We start from the raw sequence: 26,868 nt of genomic DNA on the forward strand, positions 1-26,868 counted from the left end.
CCTGACCTCATGTGGTCTGCCTGCCTCAGCCTCCCAAATTTCTAGTACTTTTATTATAGATACTTAAGGGACTTTCTACACCATACATTCTGTGTCTAAATGAGGTTATTTTATTTTTTTCTTTCCTATTCGTTTGCCTTTTATTTCTTTTTCTTGCCTTATTGCACTGGATAGAAACTCCACTATGATATTGAATAGGAGTGCCTTGTTCCTGGTCTTGGGGTAGAATATTCCGTGTTTCACCATTAAATATGATGTTACTGATAGGATGTTTTGTTTTGTTTTGTTTTGTTTTGGTTTTGGGGGGGAATCAGAGACAGGATCTCCTTCTGTTACCCAGGCTGGAGTGCAGTGGCACAGTCATGACTGACCACAGCCTTGACTTCCCAGGCTCAGGTGATTCTCCCACCTCATTCTCCCAATTAGCTGGGACTACAGGTGCATCCCACCACACCTGGCTAATTTTTTATAGTTTTGGTAGAGACAGAGTTTTAGCATACTGCCCAGAATGGTCTTGAACTCTTGGGCTCAAGCGATCTGCCCCTCTTGGCCACCCAAAGTACTGGGGTTACAGGCATGAGCCACCATGCCTGGTGGGTTTTTTGGATGAACTTTATCAGGTTGAGCAAGTTCTTTTATTCCTAGCTTTCTGAGTTTTTTTAAAATCCTGATTGGATATTGAATTTTGCCAGGAAATTTATCTGTGTAGTCTATTGAGATAATTGTGCAGACCTTTTATTTCTCAATTTGGTGAATTACATTGCTTTCTGACTGTTGAACCAGCTTTGCATTCGTGGGATCAACCTCAGTTGCTCATGGTGTATTTCCCTTTTTACATATTGTTGGTTTTGATTCTTCGATTTTTTTTTTTTTTTTTTTGAGATGGAGTCTCACTCTGTTGCCCAGGCTGGAGTGCGGGGGTGCAATCTTGGCTCACTGCAACCTCTGCCTCCCAGGTTCAAGCAATTCTCCTGCCTTGGCCTCCTGAGTAGCTGGGACTATGGGCATGCGCCACCATGCCCGGCTGATTTTTTTTTTTTTTTTCGTATTTTTAGTGGAAATGGGGTTTCGCCATGTTGGCCAGGCTCATCTCGAACTCCTGACCTCAGGTGATCCCCCCCGTCTTGGCCTCCCAAAGTGCTGGGATTACATGTGTGAGATTTTTTAAAAGACTTCTGCATCCTTATACATGAAGAATATTGATCTGTAGTCTTCTTATACTGTCTTTGTTTTAGTATCAGGGAAGTGCAATTAATGGCCTCATTAATTGATTTTATTAATTTAATTTGATTTTTCTCTAAGTGGTTGTATAGAATTGATGTTATTCTCTTAAATTTTGGAACAATTTGCCAGTAAAACATCTGGCCTCAGATTTTTTTTTTTTAGTGAGAGGCTTTAAACCATGAATTCATTTTTATTAATAGTCATATGTTTACACAGGTTATCTATTTCATCTTAGGTGAGTTTCAAGAGTTTGTTGCTTTTGAGGAATTTTGCCACTTCACATAAGTTGTCAAATTTGTGTGTGTAGAGTCATTCATATTATTATTGCTTTATTTACTCTTAGCATTTGAGATGTCTGTAATGATATTTCTGCTTTCATTCCTGATAATGTTTTGATTTGTGCTTTCTTTTTTGCATTTTGGCAGTTTTGCTAGATGTCTAGCAATTTTCAAAGAAAGTGTTTTTAGTTTCATTGATTTGTTTTTTAATTTTCAGTTTCATTAATTTCTGCTCTTGATTATTTTCTTCTTTCTGCTTGTTGTACGTTTATTTTGCTCCAGTTATTGATTTGACACCTTTGTTTTAATAACAGTATTTCATTCTATAATTTTCCCTTATCACTCTGCTTTAGTTGCATTCCACAAATTTTGGTATGTGGTGTCTGTTATTTTCCTTCAATTCACAATATTTTCTTGTTTTTCTTGAGACTTCTTCTTTGACCCAAGGATGATTTAGAAGGTTGTCTACTTTTCAAGTGTATGGAGATTATCTTTCTGTTATTAGTTTCTAGTTAAATTCTCTTATATTCAGAGAGCATATGTTTGGTGTATTTTTAGTTCTTTTAAATTTGGTTTCTCAAATCTGTAGGTTTGTGTCTTTCACCAAATTTGGGGTGTGTTTATCCATTATTTCTTGAAATATTTTTTCTGCCCACCCCTATCCTTCTGTGACTTCAATGACAGGAGTGTTAGCTCTTTTATTACTGTCCGCATATGTCCCTGAGCAGGCTCTGTCAATTTTTTTTGACCAATCTTGTTGCTCTTCATCATTCAGATTGGATAATTTTTGTTGATCACTCTTTAAGTTTATTGTGTAATCTGAAATGCTAGTATTTAGCCCATCAATAGTGCATTTTAAAACTTTGGTTTTTGACTCTTTTCAGGTCTAAAATCTCCATTTGTTTCTACTTTTTATATTCTGTTTTTGTTTTTTTTTCCCTGAGATTTTCTCTTTGTAGTCCCTTCAAGAGTTTATTCTTTTGGAGAATTTTAATAACAGCTCTGTTAAAATCTCTTCCAGTTCTACCTTCTGTGTCATTTTGGTGTTGGTGTTTTTTGATTGTCTTTTCCTTTGTGAGTTGACATTTTCTCCTCTGTTTAGATGTTGAGTAATTTTGGATTATATATTAGATATTTGAACGTTGTATAATGAGATTCCTGATCTTCTTTAAATCTTTATTTTGTTTTTAAACAGGCAAACAATGTGGTTGAGTTTAGGCTACAAGGTACAGCTAGCTGTCTTGATTGTGGTTTTAATGCCAGCTCTGTTTTCAAAGCTTTTGCCATGCTTTCCAGATCTGTTCTGAGTATACACCTTCCAGAGGCTAGTCTGGGACCTGGGAAGTGATCTTAGGTTATTTTTCAAAGTCTTTGCTATGCTGTTTAGGATCAGATCCAAGCAAGTGCTGCTCAGGGATGAACCGATGAATTTACAACAGCTTTATGGAGCTGCTTTACTCAGTTCCTGGTATTTTGTGACCTCTGGTATTTTCTGTTTTGCTGGACTTCTCTTTTTTCCTCTATCCTTAATGCTGTTGTTTTATTTTTTCTATTCTGCTGTACACTTCCCACAAGTACACCTGCATTTAATGCAAAGCAGTATGTGCTTGTGTTGTCTCATATTCCTTGGGGTTCCTGCATTGCAGTTGGGAAGAAGACATTTAGATATTTGGAAATAATTCAAATTTTACAGTCTGTCTCTCTTCTCAAATATACTTGTAGGTAGGACTGGCGATGCTTTTATATGTCTAGGCAGTAATAACGGAGATGAACTTTTTACTGAGATGAGTCCTGTAAAACTCACTTTACTTTCTTTATTTCTTAATTTTTAAAAATGTATTCCGAGAATATTGCTATTCATTAGGATGTTGCCTATGTTCTTAGATCAAAGTCTTAATGTCCATTTGACACCACCATAGAAAAGTAATTTATCTATGCTGGAAATTTGGCAAACACTTACTCTCTTGACTGTCAATCAGCATTACCTTTTGAACTGCCCTAAATACACATTTAGAAATTCTGGGCCCCATCCCTAGAGATTCTGTGTCAGTGGGTATACAGTACAGTAAATTAAGAAGAAAATAACCTGCATGCTCACCTCCCCTATTGTAGACATTATCCATGGTATGGGAGAACCAGAAAGGATATATCTGAGGAAGATTGCAATGTTATGTTCCTTGAAGGTTGCTGGTTCAGTCACTGGGTTTACTGAGGCAGCCAGGAATCATGAACAAATAAGGTGTTGAACCTCAGTTGTGCTGCCTTGGTCAGGGGCTCAGTCCTGATCAAGGTAGCACGTCATCCAGTTATATTCTTCTCTGGTTCATTTTTCTTGAGGCTGTCTTTCTGAACCATTGAGCATGTGGTTTCTTATTACTAAACCAATTCAGCAAAGGGTGGAACTTAATATTGTCATCCTATTTTATTTATAATGTTTTGGAACAAAAATCTTTATTTCAGCCTTTTTTGAGGCATGAGATACATCCAGTAAAGTGGTTAAGGTGTACCAATCTTAAGTGTACAGCTCAAGCTTTTCATATGTATGTTTAACTACCGTACACTCAGGACATAGAACATTTCCAGCTTCCTACTAGGTTCCCTAATGTTCCTTCTTAGTCAGTAACCCCCTTCCCTTTAGTCTACCATCATTCTTCTGATTTCTAACACCATAGATTAGTTTTGCCTTTTCTCAGACTTCATATAAATGGAGTTATGTGATATATATCCTCATGTAGCTAGTATTTTTAATTCAGTTATTTTTGCTGCTAAGCCTTACTGAGTTACTTAATATTATTGTTTATGGCTCCTTGATACTCAAAACATGTCTAAACCAAAGCAGATTCAGTTGACCTTTGTTTTACACTTTTCCTAGGTGAAACAGTCTTAAAATTCTTTAGGAAAGTTCTCATAATGCTTAATGGTTCTGTATTTCAGCCGCTTATATAGTATCCGTTATTTACTTCCACAGATTATTCTTGCCGTAGCTCCCTTTTTTCTTCTTCCACATTTCCTTCTAACAGTATATATAGGGGAAATGAAGATTTCTAAAATTTTGTCTCCCATTTGTTCTTCACCATGCTAGCATTTGGTCTTCACCATGCTAGCATTTGGTCTGGGTAAATTCAGGTTGAACTGAATGTCCACAATTACTATATTAATCTAGTGTTTTTCTTCCCTTCTTTCTGACAGCATGATGGAAGTGGTTCATTGCATGATATTCAACTGTCATTGCCATCCAGTCCAGAACCAGAAGATGGTGATAAAGTATATAAGGTATGACTATGTAGTCATGCTGGATTTTTCAAAATTCTTTTTAAATACTAAAATAATGATACAATGACAATGAAAACAGTAATAAATGTATTAATACCTAAAGCATCAGGTTTGTTCTTAACTTTTGCTACTTTGTTAAGTTGAAATGATATCTCTGTGGTGCTTTAATTTGAATTTATCAGTTGGATAATGATCTGTCCTTGTATTACTACTGTTGCAGGATTTAAAAAGAAAATATATTGCTCATAATGATAAATGATAAGAGTTTTAAAAATATGAGTAGGAATAAAAGTTAAAATGGTTATAGGTGCTTCTCATATATAAATCCCAAAATTGAAGAAGTATACTGAAAATGAGATTAATTTATCTTTTATCATGTTTAAAAATACAGAATACAGATGTATTTTGTGAGTGAAAGTGTTTTTTTTATAATTCTTATTTATGTCTGTTTTTAGTTGAAGAAAACTCTTTTATTTTGCAACTATTTAAGCACATATTTATTTCTTAAGCACACACAGAGATTCTTGGTTAATTTAATGTTTCCAAGTCAAGTTATAGTTAGCTTTTACATCCCATTTTCAGGGTACACTTATTAGTGTTTGCTAGTCATCTACAGTAACAACCTGAAAGCAATGGTGGCTTATAATAATGAAATTTATATTTCACTTACATATTGGCTGTAGATCAGCTGGGACTCTGCTTCATGTGTCTTCCTCATTCTGGGATCCATACTGAGACAGATCAGCCCCTATTGTGGGACATGTTATTGTGCCAGTGGGAAGAGAACTTTGATAGGATCACATGTGAATTCTGCTTGGATGTGGCACATATCACTTTCAAAACAATTCAAGGGGCCAGGCCTGGAATTAATAGGGCAGAAAAGCATTATTTGCTCATAGGTTGCAGAGTGATTTATTGGGAAGAAGATTGTATATAAAGCAATCAAAATCACAAGAGTATAGTACAGTAGTCAATCTCATTCTCTCATCTTGGCTTTTCAACTTGTTGACTACCTGTCCTTGCCCAGATTGCTTCCCAACCCTGAGCTTTCATCCTACTCTCAGTATAATACATTAAGTCAGCAGGTTCACAGCAGGCCATCTCTTAACACTCAGTTGAGAACCATTGACTTAGGTAATCTCTGATGACCTCCCAGTTTAGAAAAAAAAAATTGTGAATTTGTGACTAACATTTTAAAAGCAAAGTTGACCTCTTTCCTGAATTTGTGTGTGTGTGTGTGTGTGTGTGTGTGTGTGTGTGTGTGTGAGTGTGTGAGTGAGAAAAAGTTTTTTACATATAAAGATTTTTTTTTTTTTTTTTAGACGGAGCCTTGCTCTGTCACCCAGGCTGGAATGCAGTGGCGCAATCTCGGCTCACTGCAGCCTCGGCCTCCTGGGTTCAAGCGATTCTGCTGCCTTGATTTCCCAAGTAGCTGGAATTACAGGCATCTGCCACCATGCTCGGCTAATTTTTTATATTTTTAGTAGAGATGGGGTTTCACCATGTTGTCCATGCTGGTCTCGAACTCCTGACCTCAGGTAATCCACCCACCTCGGCCTCCCAAAGTGTTGGGATTGCAGGCATGAGCCATCGCACCCGGACAAGAAATTATGTTTTAAAGAAAAAAAATTAATTCCAACATTTTTACACAATTGGTATCTTTACTCTTTTCCAGTGTTCCTTTCTAGTTCATCTAAATATTTAATGCTATATGATAGACATTTTTTGCTTTTTTTTTCTTTTTTGAGATGGAGTCTCGCTCTGTTGCCTAGGCTGGAGTGCAGTGGCGTGATCTCGGCTCACTGCAAGCTCAGCCTCCTGGGTTCACGCCATTCTTCTGCCTCAGCCTCCCGAGTAGGTGGGACTACAGGTGCCCACCACCGCGCTCAGCTAATTTTTTGTATTTTTAGTAGAGACGGGGTTTCACCGTGGTCTCAATCTCCTGACCTTGTGATCCGCCCGCTTCGGCGTCCCAAAGTGCTAGGATTACAGGCGTGAGCCACTGTGCCCGGCCATATGATAGACATTTTGTTACACAGTATTTATTTCTTGTCCCTGCTCCATTTCCTTCCAGGCAGATTATTCCTAGTCTTTCTTATTTAAGCTGAGTTGCAATAGGTCATACTTCTCTTTTCTTCAGTATTCTGGTCTCTTTTGCATTTTAATCAGCAAATCCCCAACTGTGTCACCTTTCATCCAAAATGGTTTAGCAGTGCAGTTTCAAATGACACAAATACTGCATCTCGTGCCATTAAAATTTTAGGATCTAAAGTCTCCATTGGACCTACCATGCCTCTAATCTATCCTTTTATTTAATCTCAGGACAGATCCCTCTCCCATTCCCTTAATGATCTCTTCCAAATAGCTCTCTCCAAGTTCCATGCTTAGCTATACTTCTCAACCTCTGCAGGTAGCCTTATGTTTGTTCATCCAGTAAATATCTTATGCTTCCTGCCTTCTTGCTTTCTTTTTTTTGTTTGTTTTTTTGGTTTTTTTTTTTTTTTTTTTTTTTGAGACAAAGTCTCGCTCTGTTGCCCAGGCTGGAGTGCAGTGGTACAATCTCGGCTCGCTGCAAGCTCCACTTCCTGGGTTCACGCCATTCTCCTGCCTCAGCCTCCTGAGTGGCTGGGACTACAGGCGCCCGCCGCCACGCCTGGCTAATTTTTTTTTTTTTTTTTTTTTGTATTTTTAGTAGGGACGGGGTTTCACCGTGTTAGCCAGGATTTTCTCGATCTCCTGACCTCGTGATCCGTCCGCCTCGGCCTCCCAAAGTGCTGGGATTACAGGCATAAGCCACCGCGCCCGGCCTCCTTCTTGCCTTCTAATTTATCTATATTTGTCTCATTCTTACTCCTTTGTTCCAGTTACAGGGGAAAAGTGTCCACTGTGCTATGGAAGATCAGCTCTTCTGTGTTCTTAACTCTTGTCTTCTGCTGCTGCTTAAGGACCTAACTGCATCTCTTCCTCCTCTCTCATCTGTCTTGAGTGCGCCTCCTCTACTTTCTTGTCATTATTCATTTGTAAATGTGTATATCTCACTTAATTTCAGTAAATCAAATACACTTTTTCTTGACTCCTTTTAAACTCCTTTCCAGTTAGTGTGAAAACTTGGAACAATGAAAATAGCTACCATTTCAATGCTGTAGACGTTTGACATGACCTTTGTTTTAAAAGCTTTCTCCTTTGGCTTTTGTGTCACTTCTCTCTGGAATCCCTCATACCTTTCAACATTTTTTCCTGTAGGTTTCTCCTCTTCTTTAAATGTTAGATTTATATCTTTAGTCCAGTCCTCTTTGAACATCTTACTCTCATAATTTCAAATATGACATATATGGCTAACATGTAAAACTCCTTTCTTTCATGCTTGGTAATCCAGTTGCCCACTGGACACACTTACATTGTATGTCCCACCCATAAGTACTTCTAACACAGACTCTCTCTCTCTCACCCCCCACATATGTGTGTGTGTGTGTGTGTGTATTTGTATGTGAGATGTCTTCAACATTTTATTTATTTAATGAAAAAACTGATAACTGTTGAGCTCAGAAACCAATACCCCAACATACAGTACTTTGACATACTGAACTGAAGAAACCTCAAGATCTCTTCTGGCTCCACCATGTCCCCACCTCCCCCCTACTGCCCACCCACCTGTGTAACAATATATTTAAAATTCACACATATTCCTCTTTGGACATACTTGTTGTTCTTCTGTATTCACCATTTCTTTTGTTGGCGCAGCTATTCACCATGTCACTCAAGCTAGAAATACAGTGTCACCCTTGAATGCTCCTCTGTTCTTTTCTCACATGCAGTGAATTGCCAAAAATCTCAAAATTTTGATTTCTTCTCTCCTTTTTCATCTATATTATCACTCTCTTGGATCAGGCTCCTACTCTTATCTAGATTATTATAATATTTTCATAAGTGCCTAGCTCAGTTTTCTTGCTTTTGTTAAAATTTGTCCTCTAAACACCTGTCAAAGCCATCTCAAATGCAAATCTGTCACTCCCTAGCTAAGGCCGTGCGTGATAGTCATGGCTCTCTGTGATCTGGCCCTTGCATAGTTTACTAGCCAATTGCTTCTCAACATTAATCAGAACCTATGTGCAACAGCGACACTGCTTATACTTCTCCAGACGTGCTATGCTTTCCCTCACCTTTGTATTATATTGTATGGCACTTAGAATCCTTTAACTAAAATTCCAAGCCTACCACACTCCTCTATCTTCTGAATCTTGTGCTTATCCTTTGGAACCCCACTGTAGTCCCTCATTTCTGATGTGTGATGTCACTTCTTTGCCTATCTTTATATATAAAATCAGTGTTCCCAATGCAAAGAGATGATAAATGTTTGAGATGATGGAAATGGTAATTGCCCAGATCTAATCACTATAAATTATATGTATCAAAACATTACTGTGTAAACCATGAATATGTACAATGTTATCTGTCAATTAAAAGTAAAATTAAAACAATGAAATGGTTTTGGTGGGGGAAAAAAATCCTTAGCGCAGTGCCTGCCATACAGCAAGTGCTATATACATGCTGGCTATTAATGTTCTTAGCACATTATTTGTTGATTTCATTTTTGGGTCTATTTCCTGTGTAACACTGTCCGAACCTACTGGTGACTGCATGAATGATGGCTACATAGTGTTCCATGAAGTTGCTACATTTTATTCCCGTTGTCCTCTTACAGGACAATTGTAAACTTGTTAACTTTCAGATAACACCTTGTTATAGGTTTTCTCTTTCTTAGGATCCTTTCTTTCATATAGATTCCTAGGAGTAGGATAACTGAATCAGAGTGCAGGTATTTTGATGGCTCTTAAACATACAGATGTATATTTGTCCAAAAAGGTTAACTGCTATGTCTGATGGTGTGCCATTTTTTCCTGCAGTCTGGTTAATTACATTGGGTATTTCACCACTAACTTAATATTTATAAAACAATACTTTATTCAACAAGTTAAATACAACATTTTACCAGTTATATGTATATTTGTGAGAACTGGCTACTTGTCTGTTGAGGCCTTAAAAATGATCTTAAATGTTTAGACAGGCTGTTAATATACTTGAGATATAAATCCTCTGTCATATTTGCATGGATTATCAATAGCTTTTAACTAATGTTAATTGTTAAGGTGCCTTAAAATGTTATATAATTAAATATAAATCATTTCTTTTGAATAGCTATATTTGCTACATAACTTAGAAATGTGTCCTTCTAAATGTATTCTTAGAAATGTATCTTTCATGATCTGCAATCCATCTTTTTTGTCTTTATGAATTTTTATAATTCCTAAACTTAAAAACAAGTGGAGATTATCTTTTGTATGTAATAAAGTCTTTTTCAATTATAGTGTACATAATAGCATTTTAAAAATCTTCCACATTGTTTGGGATGCTTATGTGATATGTTCAAGGCTTTGTAAAATGTCTATTTCTGATCTCTTTGTTAAAGAGAATATATGTTTTTGTTCCCGATGTAGCTAAAGGGGATGACATTCTTTGCTTAGTTACAACACATCCTAATTATTTGCTTACTTGTTTTTCTCTCTGGAAAGATGTTATTCACATCTATATTTGAATTTCCTTGCTTATATTACCTTCTCTTTTGGATAACTGAATAATGAAACACAAACAACATGGGCTAACTATAGGGTAATGATTAACACTTTGGAAATGTAACTGGATTCCTGCTTGACAGTAGGTTTCCATTTAATAGTACTAGGCATTTCTTATAGATCCTATTGAGAAGGTGTTCTCTCTTTGATTCAGGAGGTACTCCTCAAAAAGTGGCTCATGGTCAAAGAATCTTCCTTGTTACCCTTCAGGCACATTTATCTTTTTTGCTGATTTGTAAACCAGCCATGAAATGCCTCTGTGCCTTTAATTATTCTATTGCCTCTGCTTCTCATGCCCTTTGTTTTCTTTCACAGGCTACTCTTATGTATCCCTTGAAGTCTAGCTGAAGTTGCTTTTTTGTATGTGATTTTTTTTTTTTTTTTTTTTTTACTCTGTGGCCTATGTCACAGTTTTCTTATATGTAAAAAAGGATTACAGTACCTACCTCAGGAGTGTGGGTAGAATCAAATGCTTAGATAAGTGCAAGTGCTTAGTTTTTAACATCTAATAAGTTCTCAATGAATGCTAACTGTTGCTGCTACTATTGCTCATTGTCAACATGTCAGACTTCATTACCGGATGAAATTTTAGATTTTTTTTTAATAGAGGATTTCCCCCCTAAATGACCAGATAGTTTGTTCATTACTGTGTCTTCATCATTGATTTCATGCCTCTCATTATGGTATTTTAAATACCTCATCTAAAAATTTTTTAATATTTCAGAATGAAGATTTATTAAATGAAATAAAACAACTTAAAGAGGAAATAAAGAAAAAAGATGAAAAGATCCAACTATTAGAACTTCAGCTTGTAAGTATTGTAGTATAATGTATAGAGACTTTTCAAACTGGGTGAAATGTGTTTTTCATAAAACTTTGAGCCAGAAGCAGAGTTTAGCTTTATTTTTGGCTCTCAAAGTTGCACTTTTATATTATTTTTAGATTATATGCACTGTAATAAAAGTATGTGATTTAACTTTTAATCTAAATATTAAGTATTTGGTTTGGAAAATTCTTCATTGATTCAGCGACCTCAGTTTTGGGTATTTAAAATTTACCAATTTACATTCATTTTGTTGATACAAGGGTAAATGGCTTTTCTTCAGATATATTTAAAGAAACAAGTACTTGTGAGTTGAGAACAGGGTATTTTCTGTCTCTGTGAGCAGAATTAGCCTGGGTATTCAGATTTAGGTAGCTGCATCACTATCAGATTGAAGGGTACTCCAAGAAAATGTTTATTTCCTATGGATGCTATTGAATGATCCATCAGAGTCATGTTTGAATCTTCATAATCTAATAATTGTGCAATTTCACATATTAGTCTCATATGAAAACAATATGTATGGTGTCTTGAATTTAATTATTACTTAGTTTGTATATAAAAGACCATGATAAAAAGAAAATAATGGCCTAAAAATCACAACAGTCAAAAGGAAATCTTTGTTGTGAGTCAAGAGCACATTTTGGTCTAACAAAGCAATTTGGTGAAATATTAATCTCACTGAAAATATAAAGGATATCATATACTGAGCTCTGAGCCACTGGGGTCAGCTCACGGAGATCCATTTCATGAATAAATAGAGCAGATAAATCAAATATTATGATTAAAGGAACAAAGAAAATTTATGAAACTGAATAAAAAGTAGCATAATATTACAAATTCAGGTCCTGTCACATACAAAATTAAAAAGGAAAATAATAAGGCCTAGTGTTTGTGTTCAAAGCCAAAGACAAGAACCCAATCAACTTTCAGGGAGAAGAAAAAAGACAACAAAGAAAATTATGTAAGCTTCGATTTTTACAAAAATATATTACAGAGCACAAGATATTGTGTCTTGTGCAATTCAGAAAAGAGGTTATGAACTTCATATTTTATATCCAAGCAAGTTTTTATTTATATACAAAGGTAAATTCTGACCTTTAATGTCTTGACAGACCCAGTTAATACATTTCAGATATTTGAGAGGTAAATTGAAAAATAACTCAAGAATAAGGAGATAAAGATTAAAATGAATGAGCGGTGAAATGGAAACTAAGTGGTATAAACTTCTGAGCCACTAGTTGGAGAAAACTTACTGCCCATTTTACCTAATGTAAATTACATATCATTCTAATGTTGGGATTTGTTTGGATTTATAAATCCTTAATTTTTCTGAAATTAAAAATTATTTTTAATTTTAAAATTTTAAGTTGCTATTAATTTTGGAAAATATTCAGATTAAATAAGTTTGAGGAAGAACATAAGGAATATGCTGAAGGAAGTTAGAAGTACTGAATTTTTTATCTTCTACAAATGAATATTCTACATTCTTAATTTTAAAAAATATACTTAGATAAATTATAATAATGTTTATGAAATGCTTTGAAGTAATTAGTAGGTTGGAATAAAGTATCTTGCAAAAGTTAAAAGTTAAAAAAGACGAAGTAGAAAAATAAGGAAAACTTAAAAACAGCATAAAACTAAAGTAATAGAAATTAGACCAAATATAACAAATATAATAGTAGTTGCAAATAGTCTTATGTCTTGGAGAGACTTTCCTTGAGGATCTAAAGTAAAATCCAGTAACTTGCTTTGTATAAAAAAAATCTAGCTAAAGGAAAATGGCACGATAAGGCTGAACATAAAAGATTGGGGGAGGCTGGGCATGGTAGCTCACTCCTGTAATCCGAGCACGTTGGGAGGCCTAGGTGGGTGGATTGCTTGAGGTCAGGAGTTCGAGACCAGCCTGGCCAACATGGTGAAACCCTGTCTCTACTAAAAATACAAAAAATTTAGCTGGTTGTGGTGGTTCACGCCTGTAGTCCCCAGCTACTTGGGATGCTGAGGCAGAACAATCACTTGAACCCAGGAGGCAGAGGTTGCAGTGAGCCAAGATCATGCCACTGCACTTCAGCCTGGGTGACAGAGTGAGACTCTGTCTTAAAAAATAAAATAGAAGACTGGGGGAGACAGAATAAAATTATTCTCATCAAAAATAATAGGATTGCAATAGTAAAATTAGAAAAGTAAATTTAAGACAAAGATTTATGAAAAAGGTCACTTTATATGGACAGATGATAAATAATGAAAGATGAATCTTTTTATGCCGTGAAGTTTTGATAAAGTATTCTTTTAACCTCAGAATGTATCTTTAAAAAAATAATAACAGGTCTCTTCATAGCTCAAATTATATTATTATCTCTAAGCAATTAATAGTAATTCCTTAACATCTTCTAATATCTAGTCCATACTAAGATTTTCTCAGTTGTTCCAAAAACATCCTGTACCTTGATGTCCCTAAACTAAAAGTCAGTCTAGGACTATGCACAACTGGTTATATCCCTTATATCTCTTTTAATTTAGAACTATTCTTTTTTTTCTTTTTGTATTGATTTGTTGAAGAGACTGCACCAGTTGTCCTGAATAATATCTCACCTTGAAAATAATTTTTAGAAAGATTTAAGAAATATTGAAGAGCATCCTAAAGAAAGAAAAGTGAAAGCATTAATCTTTATCAGTAGGTACCTTGAAATTCTGTGTACTCGATATATTAAACCTAGTAATCATATTTGTCATAAAAGAGCCTGCCACCTGTTTTTCTAGGTGGTGTGCCTAGTTTTCCTATGGATTGCTTGGGAAGCTGTGGTGTATTCAGCTAGAAATTCCCTCTGTAAACACATTAGAATCTCATTAGCATGTTTACAAATTGCAGAGGAGCTGTGGCCCCGTACCAGGAGAACTTCGTGATATTTTCTTTACAGTTTATGTAAAGGCTAATGTTAGTGTGGTTTTCTCAACATAAATTTAGAGGATTAGAAAAGATTCACTGCTTCTCATTGCAAGCAGTGATCTCTGTAAAGTGAATGCCTTAGTTTTAGGTGGCCAAGTATCCTTTTTATAGTAGAAAATTAGAAATCACTCAAAGATTTTAACAGTATAAGGTTTAGTTATAGAACTCGAGAAAGTCACTTGTTCAAACCAAGAGAGTTTTAACAGATACAAACCATTTGAAAACAAAGATAAGTGACAGTATTTTTCACATTATCAAATTAAAATCACCTCTTTAAAATTTTTTTTAACATCTCTATTCTTCTTAATATAGGAAAAAAATCAGAAGAATCATAGACTAGGAATTAAAGGACTTGTTTCTAATTTAATTAGCTAAATGGCACTGACAGTTTCCATCACCTCTCTCTAGTGCTTTCTTTATCCAAAATGTGAAGGTTTTTCTAGGTGATTTCCAATTTCCCTTTCAGTTATAGCCTTCTATGCTTTTTTATCTTTTTAAAAAATATACATTCAACTCCAACCTATGTTTGCATGCAAACCTTCATAAAAATACGTTGACAGTATAAAGTGTTGAATTCAAAATATTCTGATTTAAAATCAGATTGCAGCGCTCTGAGAATTAACTGAAAGGCATATAAGTTTAACTATTCAAACCTTACTAAAAAATGCTAAGAATGCCTGTTTATCTTTACTACAATACCATAGTTAAATAATAGTTCAGATACATTTCTCATTGACTCTTCAGAATAATCTTGGGAAATTGCTAGTGTAGAATTTCCTTTATGGGAGACACATTAGACAGTGGAACTCAGGTTAAGTGGGCTAGCAGTATAGTATATTTGAAAAACCAAGACAGACCTGAGTTCAGATCCTGACTTTGAAATTTATAGCCATGTTCTCTGAAGGGAGTTCTATAATCTCTCCTAAGCCCCTTCTGTTAGAGGATAATAAAAGTAGTACTGGGCTGGGCACGGTGGCTCATACCTATAATCCCAGCACTTTAGGAGGCCGAGGCAGGCAGATCACCTGAGGTCAGGAGTTCGAGACCAGCCTGGCCAACATGGTGAAACCCTGTCTCTACTAAAAATACAAAAATTAGCTGGGCATGGTGGCACATGCCTGTAGTCTCAGCTACTCGGGAGGCTGAGACAGGAGAATCACTTGAACCCGTGAGGCCGAGGTTGCAGTGAGCCAAGATCGCGTGCCACTGCACTCCAGCCTGGGAAACAGAGCAAGACTCCATCTCAAAAAAAAAAAAAAAAAATAGTACTGACCATATAGGGTTATGATAGTTATGTTGCGATAGAACTACATAGGTAAACTATTTAATGCCTGGTCCATGGATACATGATGAATAGCAACTCTTATATAAGCCCTAAATCACCCAGTGTAAATCAGTGCATATCTTATGATGTTTTAAGTTCCGAGTAAAAGTCCCTAACTAAAAGTGATTTTAAAAATAAAAACAGTTGTAAACTCAACAAGAAATTATGTAGGTCCCATCCATTTCAGTGGTTTCTTATTGGTCATTTGGCTGATTGATTAGGTTCCAGATCGGCTTTTTTGGAATCCTGTTGGCTGTCCATTCATGGTCACAAGATGTCTGTTGCTCTATGTGTCACATTCTCACACAGTAATACCCAAGGATAGGTTAAGGGCCTATTATCTCCAGTGTCTGTTTTTAAAATCAACAAACCCTTTCTCAGATACCCTAGACTTTCCTGTTTGATTGGCTAGATTTGAGTTACTTGTCCCTTCCTAAGCATAGAGGAATGGGATTAATCACATTGGTTCAGACTAATTAAGTTCTATCTCCTTGGGGTAAGAGATTAGGACACATTTCCCCAAATGTGGGACCAAATAGAAGGTGAGCATCTGTACAGTCTGTCAGCAATAAAGAAGGCAGATGGTGAGAAAATGATTTGGTTAGTCATTTTATATATGTTGACATGTCACTAGAAACTAGACTTTTCCAAATTTTGGAAAACTCATATATTTGCCAAATATTATTTTTCATGTGTTAGCGTATAGACCACAGAAAATAAATCATAGACAGTCTGCTACTTAGGATTTTTTGATTATATGATGGTACAAAAGTGATACTCATTCAGTAAGCTCCTCAACTTATCATGGAATTATGTCCTGATAAACCCATTATAGGTTGAAAATAATCCCAAATCAAAAGTGTGTTTTTAGCAATATTATGAGTTTATCCAGGTGTGACCCCATTATAAATCAAAGAGCACCTGAATTTCTGGAATTGCAATAGGATGGAATAAGTAAAGTGTTTTCATTATGATAGTGTTTTTAAATTATCTTTTCTGTTCCTCATATACCCCTCATATATGTTAAAAGTTGATCCTATTACAGTGAATTCCAAGAGACTGTAAATACTTGATTATATATTGAATTTGGGGGGTTATTTTGGAGTTAGAGTCTCACTCTGTCACCCAGGATGGAGTGCGGTGGTGCAATCTCAGCACACTGTGACCTCAACCTCCCAAGCTCAGGTGATCCTCTCACTCAACCTCCCGGGTAGCTGGGACTACAGGCACATGCTACCATGCCTGGCTGTTTTTGTTGTGTGTTTTTTGTAGATACAGGGTTTTGCCTTGTTGCCCAGGCTGGTCTGGAACCCCTGGGCCCAAGCAATCCGCCAGCCACAGCCTCCCAAAGTACTGGCAGTACAGGTGTGAGCTACTGCACCCAGCCTATATTGAATTTTGTTTCAGTGACTGTCTCATTTCTTAGGAATGGGAAATATGTCTCTATGATAGACATTTTTGTTTTTAGATTTTATTTTGTATAAGGAAATTGTAATGATCTGATTGCAGTTAAGAAAAATTTTGAATATGGGTAAATATTATTAAAGTAGAAATGTATCATTTTAACCTGATGGAATAATCAAGAATTTTTTAGTTTCCTATGAGAAAGTATATCTACCTCCAGTGAGGTGGTTTAACAAATAATGTGGTTATTTTCTAGCTTGTCACTAAGGGTGAATTCTCTCTCTCTCTTTTTTTTTTTTTTTTTTTGAAATGGTGTCTCCCTCTGTCACCCAGGCTGGAGTGCAGTGGTGCGATCTGTGCTCACTGCAAGCTCTGCTTCCGGGTTCACGCCATTCTCCTGCCTCAGCCTCCCGAGTAGCTGGGACTACAGGTGCCCGCCACCACATCCGGCAAATTTTTTGTATTTTTAGTAGAGACGAGGTTTCACTGTGTTAGCCAGGTTGGTCTGCATCTCCTGACCTCGTGATCCACCCGCCTCGGCCTCCCAAAGTGCTGGGATTACAGGCGTGAGCCACCGCGCCTGGCCGGGAGAATTCTTTTTATCAGTATTTTCATGATCTTTTTTGAAAGTGATGATTATTTGGGAAAGTTACTTTGTGTTATATAAATGAGTGTGCTTTAAGTGGAATCGTGTGGAGAAATCATTTGTGAACAGAAATGGTCAGATGGATCTTGTCAAAGGGCTGACACTCTTCAAAATATTTCAGTCCAGTAAAGTCAATACATCATGAAAGAGGCTTCATCACACTGCACATGAGAACAGACATCCTGACAAGTGGACTGGTGGTATTCAATGTCCAGCAGAGTCCCATTAAAAAATGGATTTAAGAAACTGAGCTTTAGTGACTGTAGTACCATGACAGTTTAGGGAAATACTGTAAATTCTGCAGTTGTATTCTTTATATACTGAATATCCCTATATATTCTACATCCATATACTTAACTCTTTATATTGATATACATAAAATCATATATTGTATGTTTTATGGACAATATAAGAGATTGCCAAGGGTAATTTAGATTATTCAAAATTCTAACCTTATAGGCTGACTCTCAAACCCACTCCCTGAATAAGATGAGAGACCACTGAATAGACCTTAATGTTGGCTGTGATAACATTTTTTCTTCAAAAAAGTAGCCAGAACTATTTTACCATGTGTGACTTTTTTGTTGATTTGGTTACATACCCCCTAAAAGAGCCCTGATTACCTCCTGTCATGGCTGTTAATTTTTTTTATAGGTAATTTAGTTTTGCTTGTCTCTTAGGTGTTTTATGTGTTTTCCTAAAGTTTCTCTTGTGTGTCTTGGTGTGTATATGCAGAATTAAACCAATGTAAAAATTTTGTGTTTTTGTTTAGGCAACTCAGCATATCTGCCACCAAAAATGTAAAGAGGAAAAATGCACTTATGCTGATAAATATACCCAAACACCCTGGAGACGAATTCCTGTAAGTAACATTTGCTCTTAGCCTCCTCTCCAGTCATTTGCTATTTTGATGTTTTATTTCACTCTTTTTACAGCAATCTCTAATAATTTTGAATCTGTCATGGCTGTTAATTTTTTTGTAGGTAATTTATTTTTGCTTGTCTCTTAGGTGTTTATGTGTTTTCCTAAAGCTTCTCTTGTGTGTCTTACGTAAGTGAATGTGCATTTTAATAGCTTTTTCATTCTGCATACTATAGTTCATTTTATTTGCATGTCTACTCTCCTCTTATTGCATGATTTATGAGAGTAGTTCCACATGCCTTAAAGGAAATAGCAGTCCTGTATGCAGTCATCCCACTTTAGCAGCATATGACACTTTGAAAATATATGATTTAGCATATTCCTTTTTTGTTAAAACTTTTCAAATATGTTTATTATAATTACTCAAATGTTGAGGGTGTTAGGAAATATAAATGCACGAAGATACAGACAATAAAAGTTATGTTTTAGGCAGAACTAGGGAATGGTTTATTTTAAATAGGAAGTAACTATGTATTCCATGCTTATTTGTTTTTCAAAAATGTTATATCTCAAAACATGTTTAGTGCTAAAAATACTCTATCATTTAATCTGAGTTCTCAGAACTTAGTTCAGGATGTGTGTGAGCCAGAGAATTATCATATGGACATTAGTCTTTCTGCTATTGTTTGGGGCCAGGTAGTAGACATTTCTTGTTAAGAGATTGCCTAATAAGTCAGCCTTGACTCTTTTGCCTTATATTTAGGAGTGGAATCCTAGTAACACAAAGGAACAGAGAAATATAATGACTAATATAATCAGCAATTCAGTTTATAAAGCTTAGCCATAGGCCTTTAAAGTTTATAAAAGAGTTTTGTTTCTTTTCATCTAACAAGTTTTTTTTTGTGCTCTGTATAAGATACAATGGTAGGAATTAATTTATTCAACAAAAGTTTGATGATCCCCTTTCATCCCAGATATTTGGCTTTCAAACTAGAAGTGGGGAATTAGGGAAGGAAATACAGACAAATAAGGATTCCTCTGTTTATAAGTACTTCTTAAGAAATTGGGAATGCATTGATGTAGTTAAAGTGCTGTGTAAGTCTATAAGGTTCAAAGGATGTGGGAAAGTCTAGTTGAAAGAATCAAGGAGCTTGGTGGAGAAAATGAAGGTTGTGTTTGAATCGTAGAAAGCAAAAGATACCAACAGAAAAAGATGATGTAATATTATTTAATGTCAAAGGCGGTGGAAGCTCATCTGTTTGCAGACAGTTGTTTAATAGAAGACCATGCCCCTTGCTTCTAGATGGAAGTTTGGGCTTTCCAGGTGTCTCCATTTACCCCATAGGGATGTTATGCCTTATAATTGTGCTACTAAGAAGACTGGTGATTCCATTAAGCATGATAAGTTCCATTTTGCCATCCTCATGGAAGTCTTTATACCACCCCTGGCTCCTTCAGCCTCACTGTTCTGGAAACTGGATGTTAGTCTTCCTCCTCATCAGACAAAAGTAACTATAAAAAAAGTAACTATAAAAGTTACTATAGGAATCATCTGGCCAAATACCTTTGTTTTGTAGATAAGGTAGCAAAAGCTAGGGAGATTAACTGGCATAGCAAAGTTTCCATAATTAATAAGTGGCTGAGCTAGTACTATAACTTAGGACTCTTGACTGCTAGTTCTAGGTTCTTTTCCCCAAAAGCGCATTGAAGAGCCTTTGAAGGAGAGTGGTTTGCTGCCAACAGCAGCAGAGCAAAAATTTGAATGTATTGAGATTTGTCCAAGGGGATTTTGCTGTCACTTAATGGCTGCAAATAAGATCTCTGAAGTAGAGAATCAACAGGAAATAAGAGGAAGAAATATAACAGTAGAAAAGGGGAAAGGAGGAAAAGCAGATATTCACTTGCTTATTCAGCAGATATTTATGTGCCTACTTCATGCCAGGCACTGTATTAATTTGGATGTGTAAATATAAAGAAGAATATAAAAATACATGTGTAAATATAAAGTTCCATCCCTCAAGATGCTTGTAGAAACCTCCAGTGTGCTTAAATGATAGTAAGCTCACTCTTTTTCTGCATGTGAAGAAGCTAAGACTAAGAAGTGACTTATGCAAGTGTTTACACAACTTGTATACAGCAGTCTTATTTTAGTTGCTTTTCTTTTGAATGGTTGCAGGAGGGTGAGGGGGCTAGAAGGAATAGAGAAGAGAAAAGGATCATAGCTCTGGGAAGGGAGGACAGAGGCTTAATCTTAGTGAGAGATCACAATAAGGACTTAACTTCCCTGAGAGGAAAAAAAACAGGTGCCCAGGTTTGCACTGCATGGTAGAAGACTTAGCAGTATACTGTGATAATCCATAGAAACATACTTGTATTTTAAAAATTATTTAATTTATTTTGAGGCAGGGTCTTGGTCTGTCACCCAGGCTAGAGTGCAATGGTGCAATTATGGTCCACTATAGCCTTGACCTCCTGGGCTCAAGTGATCCTCCTGCCTCAGCCTCCCAAGTATCTGGGACCACAGGTGTGCACCACCATGCCTGGCTAATTTTTTTATTTTTTGTAGAGACAGGGGTCTCACACTCCTGGGCTCAGGTGATCATTTTGCCTCAGCCTCCCCAAATGCTGGGATTACAGACATGAGCCACCATGCCTGACCACATACTTGTATTTTAAATTACTGAGAAAAAAGTATTTTTGGTTGAAAAGGCATAGTTTCAGTAAGAGTGTAATAAGAAAACTCATCTACAACCAAGTTAGGTTCAATCTAATGTGAGTACAAAGAAATCTTTTGACATATTAAATTATGTAAGTCATTTTCTCAATAGAAATAATAAAATTCAATACCTCTCATTAAAAGAATGAAAAAATAGAATACTAAGAATACTTTATGAGTAACATGAGGCCAAAATATATACGTTTAAAAGAGAAGTACTGTAAAGTGGATTTTTCCTTTCCTATTTTTATTGAGAGATAACGATATATTTATTCTATAGCAAATATAGAAAATAGAGAAGCAAAACAACTTAAGAAAAATTTAAAGTACTTAAATCATACAAGCCAATGACAGTCATTGTTAACATTTCATATATGGTCTTCCAGCCTTTTTTGGTGATGTGTGTATATGTGTATGTGCCATCTGTCATCTCTATTTAGATGGGATTATGTTGTATATGTGGCATTTTAACCTACGTAGGTAGTGGTGATGGTGGTTGCTATTAATATTTGGTTTGATTTTTTTGCTAAACCAAAATGAAGAAATGCATTACCTTTAATCAAGTTAAGGAATTAATTCCTTTACTGGATGGTCTTTGTAAGGTTCTTGAAATAAATTACTACAGTTTTTTTTCTGAAAGGTTTATACAGGCTTATACTACCACCAACTAAGTATGACCAGAAAGTGGCTTGGTGGCCATGATGTTAGGTTGTGTGATTCAAGTGTTTGATGTCATTAGTTTATTTAAAAAAAGCCCCTGATATTTCCCTCCACAAAAGAGGAAATACAAGGGCAGGAGGGTTACCCCTTGTGCCCCACACTATCATTTCAGGTGGTACTGGGAAGCCACTCCCAACTATTTATGTTATGACCATTCCTGTTATGTAATGTTTTCTTACCTTACAAATTCTTTCTTCCTCCTGGCCTGAAAACCATTTTATCATGCTATTTTCTGCATATATTCAACCTCAGCTTTTGTGTATATCAATACACAAAATTTTTTATATATTTTATATATATTGATTTTATATATATTGATCCTCAGAATTTTAGGAGTTTTTTTCTGCCTGTAGTAAAATTTGGCTTTCATGCTACAGGTGCTTTTGGTGTTAGAACTGTACTGATAAAGATCAAAACTGTTTGGGTTTGGTTTGGTTATTATTTGTGAGACTGAACCCAGCAAGGGAATAGTGGCTAGTCACCTGGTGGGTGCTCTTCATTTAGGGCAAGACAAAGGTTTCTACTACCGTAGGGAGCTGCCTAAGCCATGCTGTAGGCATAGTACAGGATGTTTTTAAGTATAAGTTTCTAAGAACAGTGTTTTCAGCATTGAGGACCAGAGTGTGAAGCACGTCTTAGTGGAGTAAGGGGTCTGTCTTCTGCTTGGGAAAGCAATAATGTAGTGTTATAAACTTCCCTGAGCCTTGCATTATAAAAAGAGGGCAGCCATAGGACCGTATTCCAGAATTGAGAATGCCCTACTCTAGAGCGGCACAGTCCTATACAACTTTCTGTGCTGTCCATTGTAGTAGCCTGTAGCTACATGTGACTGTTGAGCACTTGAAAATGAAGGAAGAGAATTTTAAATTTTGTTTAGTTGTAATTAATTTAAATGTAAATAGTCACATGTAGCTAATTGACATCATTTTGGACAAAGCAGCCCTGGACCTAATGATATCTACTTACATGGATATGGAAAGCTACCTAGAACAATAAGTAAAGGGCAAGTCAGTAAAAGCAGTTTTCAGAAGAAATGAAGGAAAATAAAAAAGATGGAGTTCAGATTTAGGTGGAGGAAAAAAGAGGGAAAAGAGATAAGAATGAGCCGTAAGAGCAGAAAATGATACTTCCAGAGGACAGTGGGGCAATTATTTTTCTTATCTGAGGGGCAAAATACCCGGATACAATGGTGAAATGAGTAACGCGAAAAGAAGAATAACAATATGGAAGATGCCTAATCATTCACATGAAAATAGTTGATATTACTGTGAATACTCCTGGAGGTTGTTGGTTATGCGAGAAATCAAGATTCATTTTAAACATAAAAACTTACGAAACTATTTTTAAACATAGTGTACAGATCCATGTACAAGCATATTCTTAAAAATTAGCATTATCTTGGACTGAATTTATTTTTATGTATTTCCAATACTGTTTTAAAAGCATTTAACATCAGTATTTAAAAATATGAATATTCTGCACGTTAAGTAAATTGTAAAATCTTATGATATGTACCTTTTGTAGTCCATTTGTTTGAACACCTCAAGTTAACCAGAGAAGCCAAAATATTAGAAAAAAAAACATTTCTGGACTCATACCTTCAAATGCCTTATTACTTATCCCCTTGAATCTCTATGCAGGGAGAACAGGATAGACCCAAAGGATCTACCTGACCTGTCATGTAATTACCTGACCTGGATTACTCTGAAAATTGAGTACATGAATACACAGACTGTTGTATCGGTATCAGTGTGAAAAGGTGCCTACAAGTTAAAATTCTGAATGGGCACAATTCAATCTAATGCTAATTTTCTCTCATATTTTTAAGAACTAACTCTGTTATATATAGCAAAGAGGCAAGAAAAGGTGATTTTATATACATTAAAAATGATCTGTTGGGATTATAGTACTGAATCAAAGATTAATCCATGTTACGGTATATATAAAAGATATGCATATGTAATTTATATAAGTTCAGCAATTGGAATATGGTCAGCATTGTCAACCACCCTTTTTGTGCTTAGAATTAGGTTTTTGGTCACAGCGCTTTGGGAGGCTGAGGCGGGTGGATCACCGGAGGTTGGGAGTTTGAGACCAGCCTGACCAACATGGAGAAACCCCGTCTCTACTAAAAATACAAAAATTAGTCAGGCGTGGTGGTGCATGCCAATAATCCCAGCTACTCGGGAGGCTGAGGCAGGAGAATCACTTGAACCTGGGAGGTGGAGGTTGTGGTGAGCTGAGATTGCACAATTGCACTCCAGCCTGGGCAGCAAGAATGAAACTCTGTCTCAAAAAAAAAAAAAAAGACTTAGGTTTTTGGGCCTCAGATATACTGAGTCAAGTATTTTCCCATCATAAATATTTATAAAATAGAAAAGGTAAAAGCAGAAAACTATCACAGTTACATCACAAAAATCACATCAAATGTTTATAATTTCCAAAGGAGACAGATTTTACCTAGTTTCTAGCAACCGTGGAAATTTATCAGCAAAGAACTCCGCTCTATTTTTTCTTGCCTGAGAAATGGGATGGAACGCTAACCAAAAGACAGTGCAGGCAAACGATTTATCTTATGAATAATCTCCCCCAAATCCATTTTCTTAGACCATATTCTTTCCTGATTTGGAAATGGGCAAAATTATTGGTTAATTTTTATGTTGGAAAAATGTCAATTTTTTTCTTTTCTTTTTTTTTTTTTGAGATGGAATCTCTCTCTCTTGCCCAGGCTCAAGTCAGTGGCATGATCTCAGCTCACTGCAACATCTGCCTCCCTGTTCAAGAGATTCTCCCACCTCAGCCTCCCAAGTAGCTGATACCACAGGTGCATCCCACCACACCTGGCTAATTTATATATATATATATATATATATATATATATAATTTTTTTTTTTTTTTGAGACGGAGTCTTGCTCTGTCATGATCCTGGCTCACTGCAAGCTCCACCTCCCGGGTTCACGCCATTCCCCTGCCTCAGCCTCCCAGGTAGCTGGGACTACAGGTGCCCACCACTATGCTTGGCTAATTTTTGTATTTTTTTAGTAGAGACGGGGTTTCACCGCGTTAGCCAGGATGGTCTCTATCTCCTGATCTCGTGATCCACCTGCCTCTGCCTCCCAAAGTGCTGGGATTACAGGTGTGAGCCACCGCACCCAGCCCTAATTTCTATATTTTTAGTAGAGATGGGGTTTCACCATATTGGCCAGGCTGGTCTTGAACTCCTGACCTCAGGTGATCTGTCCGCCTCGGCCTCCCAAAGTGCTGGGACCACAGGCATGAGCCATCCACCATGCCCAGCCAAATGTCCTGATTTTAAATTTTAATGAGCCCATTTATTTCTCTGGAGAGACGTTGCATGCATGTGTGCATGCACGTGTGTGTGTGTGTGTGTGTGTGTGTGTGTGTTTCAAAGGGAATTACTTCTTTGCTAAGGCCTTTTATTTGCATTCACTATTACTTATATTTTTAAATGCCACTAAAAGTATTTTTAGAGAAAATCACATATACATTGGTGTTTAAATAAGTGATATTTATGATCTGGTCATACAGTTATTTTTAAATTATTCAATGTTTTACTCAATATTAGACATTGGCCATGGAATACAGCCTGTGTTTTGATGATCTGAATGTTGACAGGAGCCATCTGTGTTGCTGAGACATTGTGTGGCATGCAGAATTTATGACAACACAAGAATTCTTTTATGTTTGTCATTTCTTCTATTTTTTTTAAACATTAGTGCTGTGACTTTCTTTCATGTATACAGGTTAAACCAATAACCGAAAAAACATAATTGTTTCTTAAGGATATGAACAAATTAAATATGGATATTATAGCAGTTGAGTGGTTTATTGGTTGTAAGTTTACAGTTACCTAAATCTGTATTTTTCAATACCAGATACTAGAACTATAGAAGGCATTTTTGAAACTTTGTTTAAAGTATCCATTGGAAGAAGCAAAGTTTGCCTGTAGTGTAATTACAGAAGAGTGATAAGAAGTTGCAAAAAATGTGGAGATCTTTTTTATTTTTCAACCAATTTTCCACATTAGTTACATTTTACATAATTGTAGTACAATATCAAAACCAGGAAATTGACATTAGTGATGGTGTGTGTGCACGCTTCTGTGCCATTTTATAACTTGTGTAGTAACTGTGCCATTTTATAACTTGTGTAGTAATGATCATCATATTTAAGGTATAGAACTATTGTACCACCACAGCATTTTCCCATGTGTGGTACCTCTTTACATTCTAACCATTCTCACTTTCTCTCACCATTCCTAACCTCTGGTAACCACTAAATCTGTTTTACATCTTTATAATTTTGTTATTTTCAGATTTTTTATAAATAGTATCTTACAGTGTTGAACTTTGGAGCTTGGCTTTTTAAAACTAGCATAACACCCTGGAGATCCATTCAAGTAGTTGTGTGCATCAGTAGTTAGTTTCTTTTTATTGCTGAGTACTGTTCCATGATATGGGTGTACCACAGTTTAAATAAACTGTTCAAATAAATAGTAAAGATGTTGATTCTCCCAATTTATGAATATGGTATGTCTCTCCATTAATTTAAGCATGTTTGATTTCTTTAATCAGCATTTTTCAGTTTTCAGAACACAGTTCACTACATGCTTTTATTATTATTATTATTTAAGTTCTAGGATACATGTGCACAACATGCAGGTTTGTTACATATGTCTACATGTGCCATGTTGGTGTGCTGCACCTATTAACTCGTCATTTACATTAGGTATATCTCCTAATGCTCTCCCTACCACCTCCCCCAACCCCACAACAGGCCCCGGTGTGTGATGTTCCCCTTCCTGTGTCCAAGTGTTCTCATTGTTCAATTCCCATCTATGAGTGAGAACATGCGGTGTTTGTTTTTTTGTTCTTGCGATAGTTTGCTGAGAATGATGGTTTCCAGCTTCATCCATGTCCCTACAAAGGACATGAACTCATCCTTTTTTATGGCTGCATAGTATTCCATGGTGTATATGTGCCACATTTTCTTAATCCA

The 26,868-nt window shown here is 36.1% G+C and overlaps 1 protein-coding gene across 5 annotated transcripts in view; it reads left to right on the forward strand.

Annotated features, from left to right (window-relative positions):
- CCSER2 (coiled-coil serine rich protein 2) overlaps positions 1-26,868 on the forward strand; it is a 189,891-nt gene that overhangs the window by 130,585 nt on the left and 32,438 nt on the right. For all 5 annotated transcript variants that reach the window (XM_034931016.4, XM_014346506.6, XM_003828207.6 and 2 more), the window contains 3 exons: positions 4,692-4,775; positions 11,130-11,216; positions 18,325-18,414. In XM_034931016.4, the coding sequence (XP_034786907.1) occupies positions 4,692-4,775; positions 11,130-11,216; positions 18,325-18,414 (261 nt within the window). The remainder of the gene's footprint in view (positions 1-4,691; positions 4,776-11,129; positions 11,217-18,324; positions 18,415-26,868) is intronic.

The sequence above is a fragment of the Pan paniscus genome, chromosome 8 (assembly GCF_029289425.2).
Source record: "Pan paniscus chromosome 8, NHGRI_mPanPan1-v2.0_pri, whole genome shotgun sequence".
NCBI classification, from domain to species: Eukaryota; Metazoa; Chordata; class Mammalia; order Primates; family Hominidae; genus Pan; species Pan paniscus.